The sequence below is a fragment of the Nansenia antarctica genome (genome assembly GCF_963989245.1).
Source record: "Nansenia antarctica genome assembly, chromosome: 2".
NCBI lineage: Eukaryota > Metazoa > Chordata > Actinopteri > Argentiniformes > Microstomatidae > Nansenia > Nansenia antarctica.
Genome location: NC_137675.1, coordinates 12,254,366 through 12,269,139, shown reverse-complemented (window position 1 = coordinate 12,269,139; position 14,774 = coordinate 12,254,366). Strand labels below are relative to the sequence as shown.

Here is a 14,774-nt window from a genome sequence, read left to right as displayed (position 1 = left end):
TTGCAAGGCGACGAACATAATATCACGTGACTATATAGTGGGCGGTCCTCTGACTGTGCGAAAAAAAGGAAAAAAAAGCCATTTTCTGGCGCTGGCTGCTGCAAGAAATCTAACCAACTACAAATAATTGACCTGGATCCAAGTAAGAAGGGACGGGTAGTGTACATGTCAAATCAGGTAGGAAAAAACACATGAATTGTTGTTGTTCCCAAAGCGCGATGCACAGGTCCGTCTCCCCACGCCCCGAGGTGCACAGAGGCAGATCTGGATTCTCTCTTGTCCGCTTCTGAAATCCAATCCTGTCAGTGAATTTTTTAAGATGGCTGCTTTGTGTTCCAGTGTCCTTTTTGGCTTATTTTCTCTCTCTTGGGAATAACTAGACTATCCTTGCGTGTTTTCTTTGGGGTTTCTGACTCATGATTGCGATCGCACCGGTTAATGATATGTTATTCGTCGGTCGCCCCGGGGTAGAGACAGTAGGCTACCCGTGTCTAGGAGGCCCCACTGGGGCAATTGTGGTCCAGTCCGCTGCAGATCTGCACATAATTTTATCACCTTGGTGCTGTCTCAAAATCACAAACAAGAACACAGGAGATAGCTCATTGAAAACGGCATTGAAATCTGATTTGTAATCGTGATGCTTTGGCAGATAATATGTCATTGAAAATGTACGCGTCGGTTGTAAATAACAACAATAACAATTGATCCGGATCCAGGATTCCAAGGGCATATCAGGTTAGGAACAATAATGCATAACAGGGAATCACACCCGTGTGTCAACTCAGTAATTATTATTGGTCAGTAACTGAAATATTAGCTTGAGAAATGTAAACACAACATCATGCATTACTCTAATAACTGTTTAATTATGCTTCGGTTTTTGTAGAAACCTAGATCATTTAAAGTTATTCTCATTGTCTGACAGACTGAATGTTGGCCAAATGATCGGTCAAATCATGCGTCAGAGAGTTGTGTACATATGTGTACATATGTGTTTTGTGTATCCGTCAAAACCTAACCAAAACTAACTACGTGATTCTCATTATCTGACGCTACGTTTGTTCCTCTTGCAGATTCGTCCAGATGGATAAAATGCAGCCAAACCGTGTCAAAATCACAGAGCTGAATCCAAACCTCATATGCCCACTGTGTGTGGGCTACTTCATAGACGCCACCACCATTGTGGAGTGCCTGCACTCATGTAAGCTCCCTATAGACAACATTGCTCTAATGTAACGTTTAAACTAATCAGGACCCCTCCTATATCGATAGGACATTGCTTTGTGTGTCCAAAAAGATGGCAAGGTGTCTCCAGTTTTGTTTACATTATGCAATTTGTGACGTACCCACTTTACACAGTTACATGATACGTTTTGCATTAGACCATTGATGTAGTCAAGTCATTACATTGTTATAACACAGGGAATGACACTTGCATTCATTCTTTCTTGTCTGTCTTGTCCACTCTCTCTGCAGTTTGTAAGACGTGTATCGTTGCCTTTCTTGAAACAAACAAGTTCTGCCCCCGGTGTGATGTCCAGGTCCACAAGACATGTCCACAGCTCAGCATCAGGTACAGCAATGTGTCTGCATGGCAGGCTACATGTATGTGTGTCTTACATCATGGAAGAGTGCATGTATGGCAGTGGAGGCTGGTGGAGGTAGAAATCAGAGGACAGGCTTATGGAATGAGGAAGGGATTCAAACACACGTGTGCAATGAGCCTTGTCCTCTCCCCTCCCCTCCACCTCCACTCCTCCCCATCCACTCCTCTACTCACCTGCAGCGTAACTGATTTTTACCTTGTGTGGCTTTACAATTTGTCTTTACTTTCTCAGGTCAGACAAACTTCTTCAGGACATCGTCTACAAGCTTGTCCCAGGGTTATTCAAAGGTGAGAACACATCTTCTTAGGACGGGGATTGTTTTTGTTACTAAGAAGTCATTTTTTGGGAATAATTATGTAATAACACTGTTTATTTTCTGGTAATTATGGGACCCCAACCCTAACCCCGAAAAAACATGACCAGATATTCAGACTCTGTTAAATGCAGATTAAATGAAACAGACGCAGGACCTTTATAAAGCTATTGTGATTATTGACTAGGTCCTTGAATTAATTATTATATGAATATGATTGGCACTCAGGCCTACCAATAACATGTTTCCCCCTTTACCTCTGCTGTGTTGTGATTAGATGAGATGAAGCGGAGGCGGGACTTCTATGCGGAGAACCGTGTGCTGGAGCCGGGGGAGGTGGTGGAGGACAGTGTCATCGCTGACGATGAGATCATCAGCCTCTCCATACAGTTCCACGAGAGGAACAAGTAAGTCTTTTGATGATGAAGTCAAGTTAGCCATGCACACCAGTGGAGGCTGGTAGAGGTAGAAATCGGCGGACAGGCTCAATGTAATGCATGGAATGGAACGAGGAATGGTATTAAACATGTGTTCTCCAATTTCTACCGCCACCAGCCTCACCTGATGCACACTCAAATACTCCATACACCTTTATTGTGTAGTTCTATTTTCTCTGTCTTTTTTCATATTGTTCATACAACCACTATAACCTTATTTAATCTATGAATCTATTGTAATGATGTATTGTAGATGTTCTCTAGGTCCTATATTTACTTTACTTTACATGGCAGCAAAATACATCAGTGAAATACATGGGCATTTACAACAATAAAATCCAGAATACACATTTAAAACACATGGATAAATATGTTACTTTATGTATAGATATATGACATACAGTGAATATTATCTCAATAGAGCACAGTTTGCTGACAAACAACCAAAGACGTTTTATCTCACCAGCATTTTATCTCTTAAATTTCGTTGTTTGGTACCTGTACTGTAGCAATGACAATAAAGTCCATTCATTCATTCATTCATTTTGTTTACGTTTGCCTTCAGAAGTGACAGACCCCCCGCTGACACAGATGGAGACAAGGTAAGATGCCACCTCCAAAATAAGGACAAGGCATGCTCGACTCGTGCTCGTTCCATTTTGATTGAAGTGTCTTTGGATGCTGCGCTGATGAAGGCTTGACGCCAAAACACATCCACAGTGACTATGCTGATTATGCATTAAACCGTTAATTACTTTTTTAGATTGAATATACTACCATTGCAAATGCCAACCCAATACCTGAAAAGCCTGTCGTGGACGACAAAAGCATGATGGAAGAATTCTCAGGGGAGAATAATATCAGTCCAAAGTGCTTTTTAGTTCAGGATTAGGTTTAGCCTGGGTCCAGGAAACTGGCCCGTAATGTTATTGTGTTGAGAATTCCCCCTGGATGTCTAGAAGATCTGGCTGTCTCTATTAACAGTGCCCTTGTCATTACCCTCTAGTTGTAAATCTGTTTAAACCTCGCTTTCTTTTTTCCCCCCCTCCTCCTTTTTTTATCTCCCCCTCTCTTCCTCCTTCTCCAGTCCAACAGCAAGCGCTTCCTTCAGTGCCCAGCGGCCATGACGGTCATGCACTTAGCCAAGTTCCTGAGGAGCAAGATGGACATCCCCAGCACCTACCGGGTAAACAGTGTGGTCATGGTCATCTACCCTCTAACATCATAATAGTCAACAAAGAACGTTTGTACAGTGCTATACCAACATTAGTTTTTATTGAACCTTTATTTAAGCAGGGAGTCACATTGAGACCAAGGTCTCTCCGTCGTGCAGACACACAATTTACGACCATACATCACACCAAAATCTCAACATTATAAAACACCATCAAGAGAAACAATCACATTTTACATCAGAGAGGTCCTCAAACTTCTAGAGCGGGACTAGAACAGCCAACTGTAATCTACTTTGTAGATTGTTCCAGCAACAGTAGCAATAGTCAATACCGTACTGCACATTAGCAATTAGCTAAACTCCCCCAGCAGGGGGAGTTTAGCTAATTAGGGGGACACAGCATCCTTACTCCATCCTCATACACAACACCATAGTAAAGTTATACGGTTCGTGATTAGCACACTAGCTCTCTATCCCAGTGTGTAGTGCACACACCCACCCTTTGTATCACGAGGCACTCGATATTGTTACTGAACAATGTTTAATAATTAATTAATCAGTCAATCAATCCTCATTGTGTACTCTGCTCTTCTCCTAGACTTGAGATGCGAGTGCCTGAGATCTCTAATGACGCTTTCTGTCTTCCCACAGATTGAGGTTCTGTACGGCGACGAGCCGTTGAAGGACTACTACACACTGATGGACGTGGCCTACTTCTACGAGTGGAGACGGGTGAGTACACACGGACGTAGTGGAGGTGATTCGGCATCACGTTGTCGTGATGCAAGTAGCCCTGTCTACAGACTTTGAGTATGTCCTCTTGGCCTAATGGTAGACACTTGTGTCTTCCACGTCGTACGAGACCCTGGGTTTGAACCCCACGTTCCCGAACGTTCAGATAGAACATGTCTGTCATGGAGACGTCGTTCTATGCATCACATTTCTAACTGCAACATTCTGAAAGTTTCATCTTATCTGAATACACCCCAGGTATCTACAGTGGTAGATGGCCCTACCCTTTACCCTAACCTTAACCGTAACCCCTTACCCTAAACTTAACCCTTTACTTACCTCCTTATCGACAACTGTCCTCATGGACCCTCTCTCTCTCTCTCTCTCCAGAACGGTCCGCTCCCTTTGCAGTACTGGGTCAAGCCCACCCGTAAGCGTCGGAGGCAGTCACACTCTGCCCCCCAGGCCCACTCAGACGGCGTCAACACCAGCCCCACCTCAGAGAGCGACTCCCACAGCGACAACAAGGTCCACAGTCCCCCGGCCCAGCCCCCCCGAGCCTCACCCCTGCCTAGCCCGGCCCTCCGCGGCCTCCCCCCTCCCCTCCAGACACCTGGGGGTGGTCCCCCAGTGTCCAACAGCGTTCAACGGCTCCCCCTAGCGTCCAAGCCGGGGAGTAACCGCAAGGTGACTGTGAATGGGAACAGCTCCAGAGTGGCCAATGAAGAGTCCAGGGGTGGGGGGGACAAGGGTGCATTGCCACCCCCAACTTAAATCCGGACATCCAAGCAAAATGGAACAGATGGGAATCGCCCCCAAAATATTGAGGAGTTGCCTTTCAATGGACAAATAGACTGCCTTGAGAAAAGGAAGGCAGAGGGCGGTTGTTGTCTGCGAAAAAAGACTGTCATGTGCAGCCAAATAGACACTTGTATGTATGTATGTATGTTTGTTTGAGTGTGTGTGTGTGTGTTAATGTGTGTTAGATTAATACACACATACAAAATGTACAGTATGTATCCAGTGTGTGTGAGCATGCGTACATACATGGTCATGTACAGAGTATCTTTTATACAAGATATTGTAATTGTTTTGTATTTGTATATGCAGTAAGGTCTATCATTTCTTCCCATGCTGATTCATCAGAATTAATTTGGCTTTGAATGTTAATTTAGACAAAATGCTTTAAGGCATTGCAATGCGATTTACAGCATACTGTGTGTCAGCTAGAAACAAAAAGGCAGTATTTATCGTCTTCCCTGTGTCATGAATGATATTGTCGGCGTCCTGGAAAAACTTTGTTATCTCTAAAAAGTGTTTTTTTTTTTTTTACATCCATTCATGGGACATCACAAGGTGTTTTACAGGTGACGTTTCTTGGTCCGAGAGTTATGAAACTGTCACGGGTGGAGATGAGTACTTCCGATTTATGTACAAAAACAAATCTAAATCTACCAAAATGGAGATGCATGTTTTTTTTTTTCCAGGAAGCTGACGACATGCTAACTAGCAATCTCTGTAAGCAGCTTCTTTTAACTCAATAGCTCAAGCACCGTCAAGAGTTGGCTGTATTAAAAACCTTTTTGAAGCACTTTCTTTGAGTAAAACGCAGAACCACAATTATATATATACTGTATGATTGCTTAACTTTTACAGTGCTTTCTGTTAGAAAAGCCATTCCTCATCCAGCCTCAAGCACTACATCGTCTGAAAAAAAAATAAAAAAAGGAGAAATTGCTTACATGTATGTTAGAGATTACAAACCGGTACTTGTTTTACTCACGACAAACAAGTAAGGAACTCAAAGGGATTTGAATATTTGACCATGTAACACTGTACGGTTGTATTTCCATGTATTTAGACATTCCTTTTCTTCGGTTTTGGTTTTTTGGACCATTCAATGATTATTATTCTCAGATGATCAGCCATATGTGCATGTTTTAGGTCATTAAAATGTTTACTTACTTGTGTCTCATTCTGATTCATATTTTGATATTAAAGAATGTTGATATTCTTGAAAGTGGTTTGAATTTACAAACTCAATAAAAGCACATATTGCCAGTTATTCCTTGGATAAAGGTGATCAAGCTCACTATGTACAATATACATAGAAATCCATTCAGATAGCTATGATGAACCACAAGTCATGCTGTTTGTGTTTACACATGTTTATTACAATCATTAAGTAAGTGTGCATCCTCCATTCAACAGTGTTGACCCTTACAACCCAAGGTTCTCCATAAGAGACAAACTGGGGATTTATATTATGACTCAGATAGCAGAGAATGGAACATGGAAAAGCAGAACAGTAACCACCCAAACCATGCTTAACAGAACACTCAACAGTGTCGGGAGGCTTGTGGATGGAATGGGATGATACCATTCCTCATACCATTCCATGTATAACAATGAGCCCATTCTCCGATTTCTCCATCGTTACCCCTCTTGTGCGTATGACATATAACTTGTGCGTATGACATATAACTTGTGCGTACAAAATACAGTAGGAATATAAAGTATATAAAGTGCAATATGCAAGCAATGAAAATGAAATATGTATATGTTTTCATTTGCAGAAGCAACAGTATACATCATACTATGATATAGATTATTAATCATAGCTGATCTCTTATCATTAAGTTTAGGATTCAGTGCAGTACCAACCAATCAGTCTCTCATCAGACCTCAATTTGCTTGGATACCATGATATATCATATTATTCAAGCATGTGATTTATTTCTTTGCTATTTTTGGACACTTTATGCTGGAATCAGCACCTTGAAGCAACAAAGCAAATCAGTTGATGGGCTAATTCATCATGAATCACCTCGGCCCAGTATTTAAAAAAACAAAACCACTTTTAATCTAGATAAGAATGATACAGATTGTGTTTTGATATCCAAGATCAGATCTATCTGGCAGATGATTTCGACTAGTATAGTGGAAAACCAGCCAGCTCGGTCTGATCCTGGATAGCAAAAAAGCATCATTCTGATCCAAATTAAACGTTTTTAAACACTGGGCCCTGACCTGATTGCAGAACTACCTTCAGAACCAGTAACCAAGTGGTTCTCTAGAACCAGGACCATTCATCTGGATAGAATGAATAACATCTAGGCTGTTTCCTTAGACCAGGACAAGCCTAGCATTGCTGCATCCCATTTCACCACCCACCCATACCCTGAAGTATGCACTTGTTTACATTTTACATGACTTGTGCTCTTTCTCCCTGCCTACGCATTGGGCTCTCACATCAGTTCTTGTTCATCCCAAGTTTGGAGTCTCCAGGAGCGTAGCGGACTGGATGAAGTCCTGTTTGTGAGTGCCGTCGCAGTAGGGGGCGTTGCTGGTATACTTGCAGCCGCACAGCCAGACGGTGCAGTCCTTCTCTGCCACGAAGCGGAGAGGGGACAGACACTGGGCCTTGGTCTTGTGGGATCCATCACATAAAGGCTGGGGAGGGAGGAAGAGAAGGTGAGCAGGGGGGGGGGGGGGGGGGGGGGGGGAGTGGGGAGGCAGAAGGAAATAGCGAGAGTTAGAGAGAGAAAGAGGGAGGGAAGAGAGGGAGGGAGAGGGAAGAGGAGAGAGAAGAGACAGATAGAAGAGGGAGAGGGAATGGGACAGAGAGTGTCAGAGTGTCAGACAGAGGGGAGGATGTAGGGAGATAAAGGTTGAAAGGAGGGAGAGGGAATGGGAGAGAGAGTGTCAGACAGAGGGGAGGATGTAGGGAGATAAAGGTTGAAAGGAGGGAGAAAGACAGATAGAAGGAGGAGAGGGAAGAAGACAGGGAGAGAAACATCATATCATTACTCATACTGTACAGTATGGGAGAGTATGACTTGAGACATTTGTGAAAGTCAAATACAACATAACAGCCCTCCATAAGATGAACCATGTATGCCATTCAAGCCATGTTTGAGGTCATAGACTGCCCCGATGTCCTCACCTGTTTCTGGCTGTGTCCACAGGTACACCAGGAGTAACGTTTCCCCGCTACTAGCTCCACTTTAAACGGCTTCTTAGAAGCAACAATGGGCTTGGAGGGCAGTGTAGAGAGCTGGACCTAGATGGAGAGAATTTATGAAGAGAAAACATCCCCTAAAACACATCCCCTATAGAAAAAATATAATTATTTCTAATTTATCATACACAAATAAGTATTTCCTCTACAGTAGGATACAGAAAACCTGATCACAATCAATCTAGGTAGGACACATATTTTGTAACATTCTAATCAAGACTTTATAGGAAATGTAATCAGGCAGGCAGCTAGCTAAGCACAACACGCATGCACAAGAAAATGAATGAGTGTAGCCAAGTTATCAGTTCCAACATGACAATGACACCGTTGCTTACCCTTGGGTTTGTAATAGTGGTCAACATCCAAGGTTGGCTCAAAGTTGTGGCACCCCATCTGCGCACTGTCCCCGATGTTAGGATGTTCATGTTTCCAAAGCAGTGTGCGTCGTACAGAAAAGTCGTTTGCTGCAGGTGTTTCAATGTGTATTACCTAGCTACGAAACCTTCTATGTCAACAATATATTATTAATTAAAAATAATTATATTACTTTGGGGATAGATATTATTAATATCTACATAAAATTAGGTTCTGGTCATTAACGGTAAATATAGATAAGCAGCCTTAAGGACATGCCGAGACTTGGTGGAGATTCCCTGCTTACGTCACCTAGCGGTCTCTTCCGGCATAAGTCACGTGGGCAACTGCAGTTTTTTTTATTCTCATTGTTGCTGAAGCGGTACATATAATATTATGAAACTACATTTTTTATAAACTCTTCAACATCAATGTAAGAGCTACAATAACTTGCGAGCATGTTATGCATTATGCAAAATAGATTAAATGTTTTCAAAAAAGTTAATCGCTTTGCTACAGGTTTCAGTATCATTGCATCACATTGCCCGTCAACTTTCATCTTCACATCATCATGCCTTTGAACCACAAGAACCGCATTCTGCCTGTGTAGGCCGAGAATAATGGGAATGGTCTCTTTTGAGTTCTTTGTTACACAGCTGCATTATTGTTTGTCAGACAGAATTGCATCATCAAAACCACTTTGAGCTGCAACGTTTGCAGGAAAAGTGCTATACAAATAAAAGTTATTATTATTATCATACATGGTTTCAGTGCAAACAAAATAATAACAAGATATGTAATTTTTATAGAATTTTATATAAAAAAAATTGAACTTATAGACAAAGTTACAATCGCAATGTTTGTCAACAAACACTTTAGAATAGGCCTAATACCTACTATAATTGAACTGCATGTTTATTAAGGCACAATATTTGCTGCTCATCATTTATTTGAACATGTTTTTCACTGACTTGACTAGATCTTTGTAGATGACTTTAAAGTGTGTGCCATCGCAGTATGGTGCATTCCCAGTCTGCTTGCAGGCACAGAGCATCACCGTCGCGTCCTTCTCAGGGGTGAAGCGTAGCGGGGGGATGCTTGGTGCTTTAGTCTTGTGGGCCCCGTCACAAAACGGCTAAGGGGAGAGAATGAAAGAGAGAGAGGAAGAGGGTGACAGTGAGAGACAAACCACAACTCACTTACAGTTAGGCCTCTATAGCATGAGTAGAAGCATAGTTCTTGTAGTCATAACCTAGTCCTTGTCCTTGTTAACCCTATAGACCAGTGGGCCTACATCACTGTTGCTTCAGTAAAGGGAGGGGGGAACGGGAACTACTCTGTTGGTCCCTCATCTCTGCCTATGCTGATGGGTTTACCCATCACACTTGTATAGGATCAGCGAATCGTGTGCATACATATAGTCAATTGAGGGGGGTGGGGGGGTGGAGACAACTTTCATCCTAGATACTCTTGGAAAAAGGGTTCTACTTACTACCAACAAAGGCTTCTTCATGTGTCCCTTAGGGGCAACCCTTTTTGGTGCCATGTAGAATCCTTAAGGGCTCCATATTGAGCCCTTTCCACAGAGGAAACCCTAAAGGGTTCTACTCTAAGAGCGTACTACAGTCTTTCTTGTGGCACAGAGAATTTCGAACCCATGCACACCCCATCCTCTCACCTGTTTCTTGCTGTGTCCACAGGCACACCAGGCGTAGCGTTTGCCCCCGGTTATCTTCACTCTGCAGGGTATCTTAGCAGCAACAACAGCCTCGGTGGATTGACTGCAGTACTGCACCTGGAGGGGTGATTTATTATAATAATATTATTATACAGTATATACAATCAGCATTCGGTTTATGGTTGCATGATCATTGGAATCAGGGTGACTCCTGGATGTAGAAATCGGAGGACAGGCTCACTGTAATACATGGAATGGAATAAGAAATGGTGTTTGATACCATACGTCACTCCATTCCATGCATTACAATGAGCCTGTCCTCCGATTTCTACCTCCACTGATTGGGACAACATACACCCAGAATCAAATATTATGATTAGAATACTAGAATAATAGAATCCAACTAGCATAGTCATCCACTGTACTATTATCCAGGTGCGGCCTAAAACGACTGTTGAACCCTGTTTGACTTGGCTTGCTATTAGGCGATAGCCTATGTCATTAATCATTGAAATACATAAATGAAGAGTTGAGGAACAAACGCCGCCCTGTGCCATTCTCTCTAACCTTGTAGGCTATGTGCCAAGGTTGAAGAGGGTGTGTGTTCGACTCAGGCTGCGTTCGTAAACTCGCTCTGAGACCGCCGGAGCGCGCACTGGGTTCAACGTCACAAAGGGACCAAGTAATTTGATTGGACAAAAGGCACTCCGTGAGTGCTGATCAGATTTCCATTGAGTATTTACGAACACACCCTCAGGAACATGAGTGATTAGGCAGGTTTTCTTTGAACAGCTGCCCTTTCCATACAGTCAGACAACAAAACAACACACAAGCCAAAACCGAGTAAAAATGCCATATCGGGTAATACGTCCTTACACTTACACAAACTGGCTATGTATGACAAATAGTAGATCTAACGTGTTTTTATTCTGAGTCATAACAGTAGCTACACTGTAATCTGCACTATTTTAAAACAAAATGCGTTCGTAATCGTTCGGTATTTCTCTTTTTCTTGACCGCTTACTCACCTTCGATGCCGCTACAGCCGCTCCAAACCGAGGGGACCTCCACGTCTCCACGCAGCCCTTACGAACGACCCCTACCAACGCGTTCATGATTACCTTCCAAATATATTTCCGGATAGTTGTTGGCAAGCTAATGTACAGGCCAGCTTCCAGGCTCTCCCTCCTCTGAAGAAGGAGGAGGAGGAAAACACTTCACTTGAACTTTGCACTAAATTGGATCTTTAGAAGATATCAACTCGCCAACTCCTAACATGAATCACATCCAAATGAGTGGGATCTAAAGACTAGAATGACCGTAGGAAACAGGTATACTGTACATACAGGTAACACTATTGGTCGCTTAATGTAAATAATGCTCCCCGGGGCGTGTCGTGCTCTGAGTCAAACTAACTAGTTCGAGTAGAACTGCTGCATTCCATATCTTCTGTACAAAGTGTAACTAATCAATGTGGGACTGAGATGAGGTTTAAAGACTATAGGCTACACCAGAAGTTTATTTCCTTACGGATGATTAGGTTAGTTGGTTTCTCTTAATAGCTCCTATTCCTTTTTTTTGTAATCAATTATTTATTGCAAAACAGTACACATGAAAAACTCACATTATTACACCAAACAAAATAAGTGTCTGTCCTGATTTTTTGTTGTTGTTACTTATCTTACCCCCCCCCCCATAGTTAATAGCTCCTATTCCTATACCTTAATAACATACCGGCACTATCAACCATGTAATCAACTGTGGGCATGCAAATCATCTCAGTAAAATACATTTACTTACAGTAAAAGTTCAGTCCTCTTAATCGTTCCTTTTAATTTTATTACACAAAAATATCAAAATACTTTACAGGGCATTTAAATCTGAATATCGTCAAATTCATTTGGATTTATTCTTTCCTACAAATACTCTGTACAGGGACAATGGGCTTGTCCTTTCATAACGCAGTGCTCATTTCTTAAAATTTCATTTTTTTTTCAGAGAACAATGCATTTAAAATCTATGCATGGTCTAAACGTCATTAGCGGCGAAGGATTTGAGAGACTTCACTGCATTTCATGCATTTCTTGTCCCAATAAGTAATTCGGTTTCCATCGAACCTCACTGGGAGACAGGTGCTTAAATATGTCGTCGTAATACATACAAAAGATACACAGGAGAACAACTTACATAACATGGATTATCTTGGTTACCCAAACTTCAAAGCTTAAAAATGTATGTGTTCATACACAAACACATTTAAGTATACAATTTGTACTAAAAAAACAAAAATAATAAAAAAGTATTATCAAAAACCAAAACCGATTTACATTTAATTGGGCCCAAAACGCCCCAGTGCAACATGGGAAAGATACCCCTTCAAGATTCCATTGCAGCACTGTACTTAATTCAGTCAAAACAATCTCTTGGACATTTCTTTTCCTCGTTTTTTTTCTCCTTTTTTTACCTCAATTGTACAATAAATCATAAGGACGTGCTTGGTAAACTGCAGACATCCTTCTGGAAGTCCTGTCAACATGGAATAGTATAGGCTCATGGCAGTGGAGGTAGAAATTGGAGGACGGGCCCATTTCCATCTCAGGCATTACAATGAGCCCGCCCCTTTGATTTCTACCTCCACCAGCCTCTCCTGGCTCATGGGTTATCATCAGCCAAGAGCCATAGACACAGATGAGTCTGGCAAACTGTTTAACATTTAGAATGCCCATGGACACTGCCACCAAAAGTTCCAAAAGACGTTCTAATAAGAAAGCACTTTAGAATGTTGGCTTCATGGAACTCCTGGGGGGTATTCCATCAACATCGCTAAAGGAAAATCCAGGCTTATTTTTGACAAGTCTCTGAGACTTTTTTCTCAGATTTTTTTTTTTTTAAAGGATTTTCCTTTAGCGATGTTGATGGAATACCTCCCTGGTGCTAGTTTGGCAAACTCTGCATACGTGTGGCTCGGTTATCAACACAATAAACATTCTCCTATAGTCGTTTGCTACAGTATTTGTTTACCAACAACTAATATGTTGTTTGAAAGTTCCTCACTGACTGACATAACATCTACACGAAAAGAATCATCTTAATAGGCTACTCAGATATCACATGTACGGGAGTTGGGGGATCACTATCAAGGATGCAAAATAGAAAAGTAAAACAAAAGAAAAAAGTATAAAAAAATGTTTTTGACCGTTGTAGAAAAATGAAAGTAGAACAATAAGAGGAGTAATCACCACAAAGGAAGAGCCATTAAGTGGAACAATAAGTTAGAAGACATTTGAGATGTGTCTATGTTAGTAGATGAGACTAGACAGATGGACTAGTTCCTATGTGCCGCACAGTTAAAGTGGAAGAAAAGAAAATAGAAAAAAAAGCTTATCATAGTTCCAGAGTTGACTATGTGTTCTCAAGGGTAACAATCAACTATCTAGCAATGCTGTCATTTGAATGATAGGCCTCTAATTCAGGCAGTTATAACACCTTATAGGCAGCTATAACACCTTCTAGGCAGTTATGTCACCTTATGTCAACTGATTAAAACGTTATAATAGTTAGTAACTTATGTGTAATTAAGTTGTAAGCCGTCACAAATGCAGTTGTTGCCAATAACAACATCTACTAGACTGTATGTCATTTCTGTATGACAGCATTATGTCAAGTCAAGTGTTACCCTCCCTACAATGAGTTGCTTGCTTCTCAGTTCTTCAGAAAACAGACAGAACACCAAGCAGCATCTTAAGACACAGTTCAAATACAAATAGTTTGAGACTTAACATCATCATCATCATCACTACAGTTACTCTTTCATGTTACAATTGTTGACAGTAGTATTACTGTTGTCTATCAAAAGTATAAACGGATAAAAGGAAGAATGCCTTCATCACACTCCTCAAAGTACTAGTACTCACGAATAAAAAATAGACTAACAAATTAAGAAGACGAGAGACAGAACAAGCCTGTTGGCTGTTTCTTCCCAGTTCATCTAACATGGCTATTAAGGCATAATAACTATACAGTATTGCTAAAAGAACAACTAGTTTCAGGGCTTCAAAAGAACATTATTATGTACAGTACAACAGAAACATGACATAACAAATAAAGACACACTAACACTTCAGGATAAGAGTGCAAATATTCTTTTTCCTCACTCACTCATCGGTCCGATGAAGCCTATGAAGTACCAAATGTCCTTTATAAGGTACTATATGGATGGCTAATACAGCTCAGCTAGCTGCTAACTCAGCCAAGTACAAATAGGGTTGAAGAGGAGGACATTATCAATTTCTTATATCTTTACTTTCATTTTTTAATGTTTGGTTTAGTTTGGTTAATCTCTGCAGCGGCACGCAAATAGAACATATACTCTCTGGATATGGAAGGATTGGGCTCAATCTGAAGCTTAATTCACTCAATGGAGGAATATTGGACTGGAATTCAAATTGTGAATGAAAA

At 41.4% G+C, this 14,774-nt stretch overlaps 3 protein-coding genes across 3 annotated transcripts; 1 reads left to right on the top strand and 2 right to left on the bottom strand.

Moving 5' to 3' along the window:
* The first annotated feature begins 79 nt into the window (after positions 1-79).
* On the top strand, positions 80-6,277 carry LOC308149505 (polycomb complex protein BMI-1-A-like). Its single transcript, XM_080522364.1, has 9 exons — positions 80-177; positions 1,074-1,201; positions 1,477-1,573; positions 1,839-1,894; positions 2,198-2,327; positions 2,923-2,959; positions 3,445-3,543; positions 4,183-4,263; positions 4,654-6,277. Exons 2-9 carry the CDS (start codon positions 1,084-1,086, stop codon positions 5,035-5,037), a joined length of 1,002 nt encoding a protein of 333 aa, XP_080378490.1. The 5' UTR covers positions 80-177; positions 1,074-1,083; the 3' UTR covers positions 5,038-6,277.
* A 1,208-nt stretch (positions 6,278-7,485) lies between these two features.
* LOC308151053 (uncharacterized protein) lies at positions 7,486-8,844 on the bottom strand. The gene is made up of 3 exons (XM_080523868.1): positions 8,620-8,844; positions 8,210-8,326; positions 7,486-7,716 (listed from the first exon to the last, which is right to left on the bottom strand). The coding sequence occupies exons 1-3, from the start codon at positions 8,707-8,709 to the stop codon at positions 7,528-7,530; spliced, it is 396 nt and encodes a 131-aa protein (XP_080379994.1). The 5' UTR covers positions 8,710-8,844; the 3' UTR covers positions 7,486-7,527.
* Positions 8,845-9,441: 597 nt separating this feature from the next.
* Positions 9,442-11,629, bottom strand: LOC308151579 (uncharacterized protein). Its single transcript, XM_080524473.1, has 3 exons — positions 11,345-11,629; positions 10,317-10,433; positions 9,442-9,773 (listed from the first exon to the last, which is right to left on the bottom strand). The coding sequence occupies exons 1-3, from the start codon at positions 11,429-11,431 to the stop codon at positions 9,585-9,587; spliced, it is 393 nt and encodes a 130-aa protein (XP_080380599.1). The 5' UTR covers positions 11,432-11,629; the 3' UTR covers positions 9,442-9,584.
* Between the last annotated feature and the right edge of the window lie 3,145 nt (positions 11,630-14,774).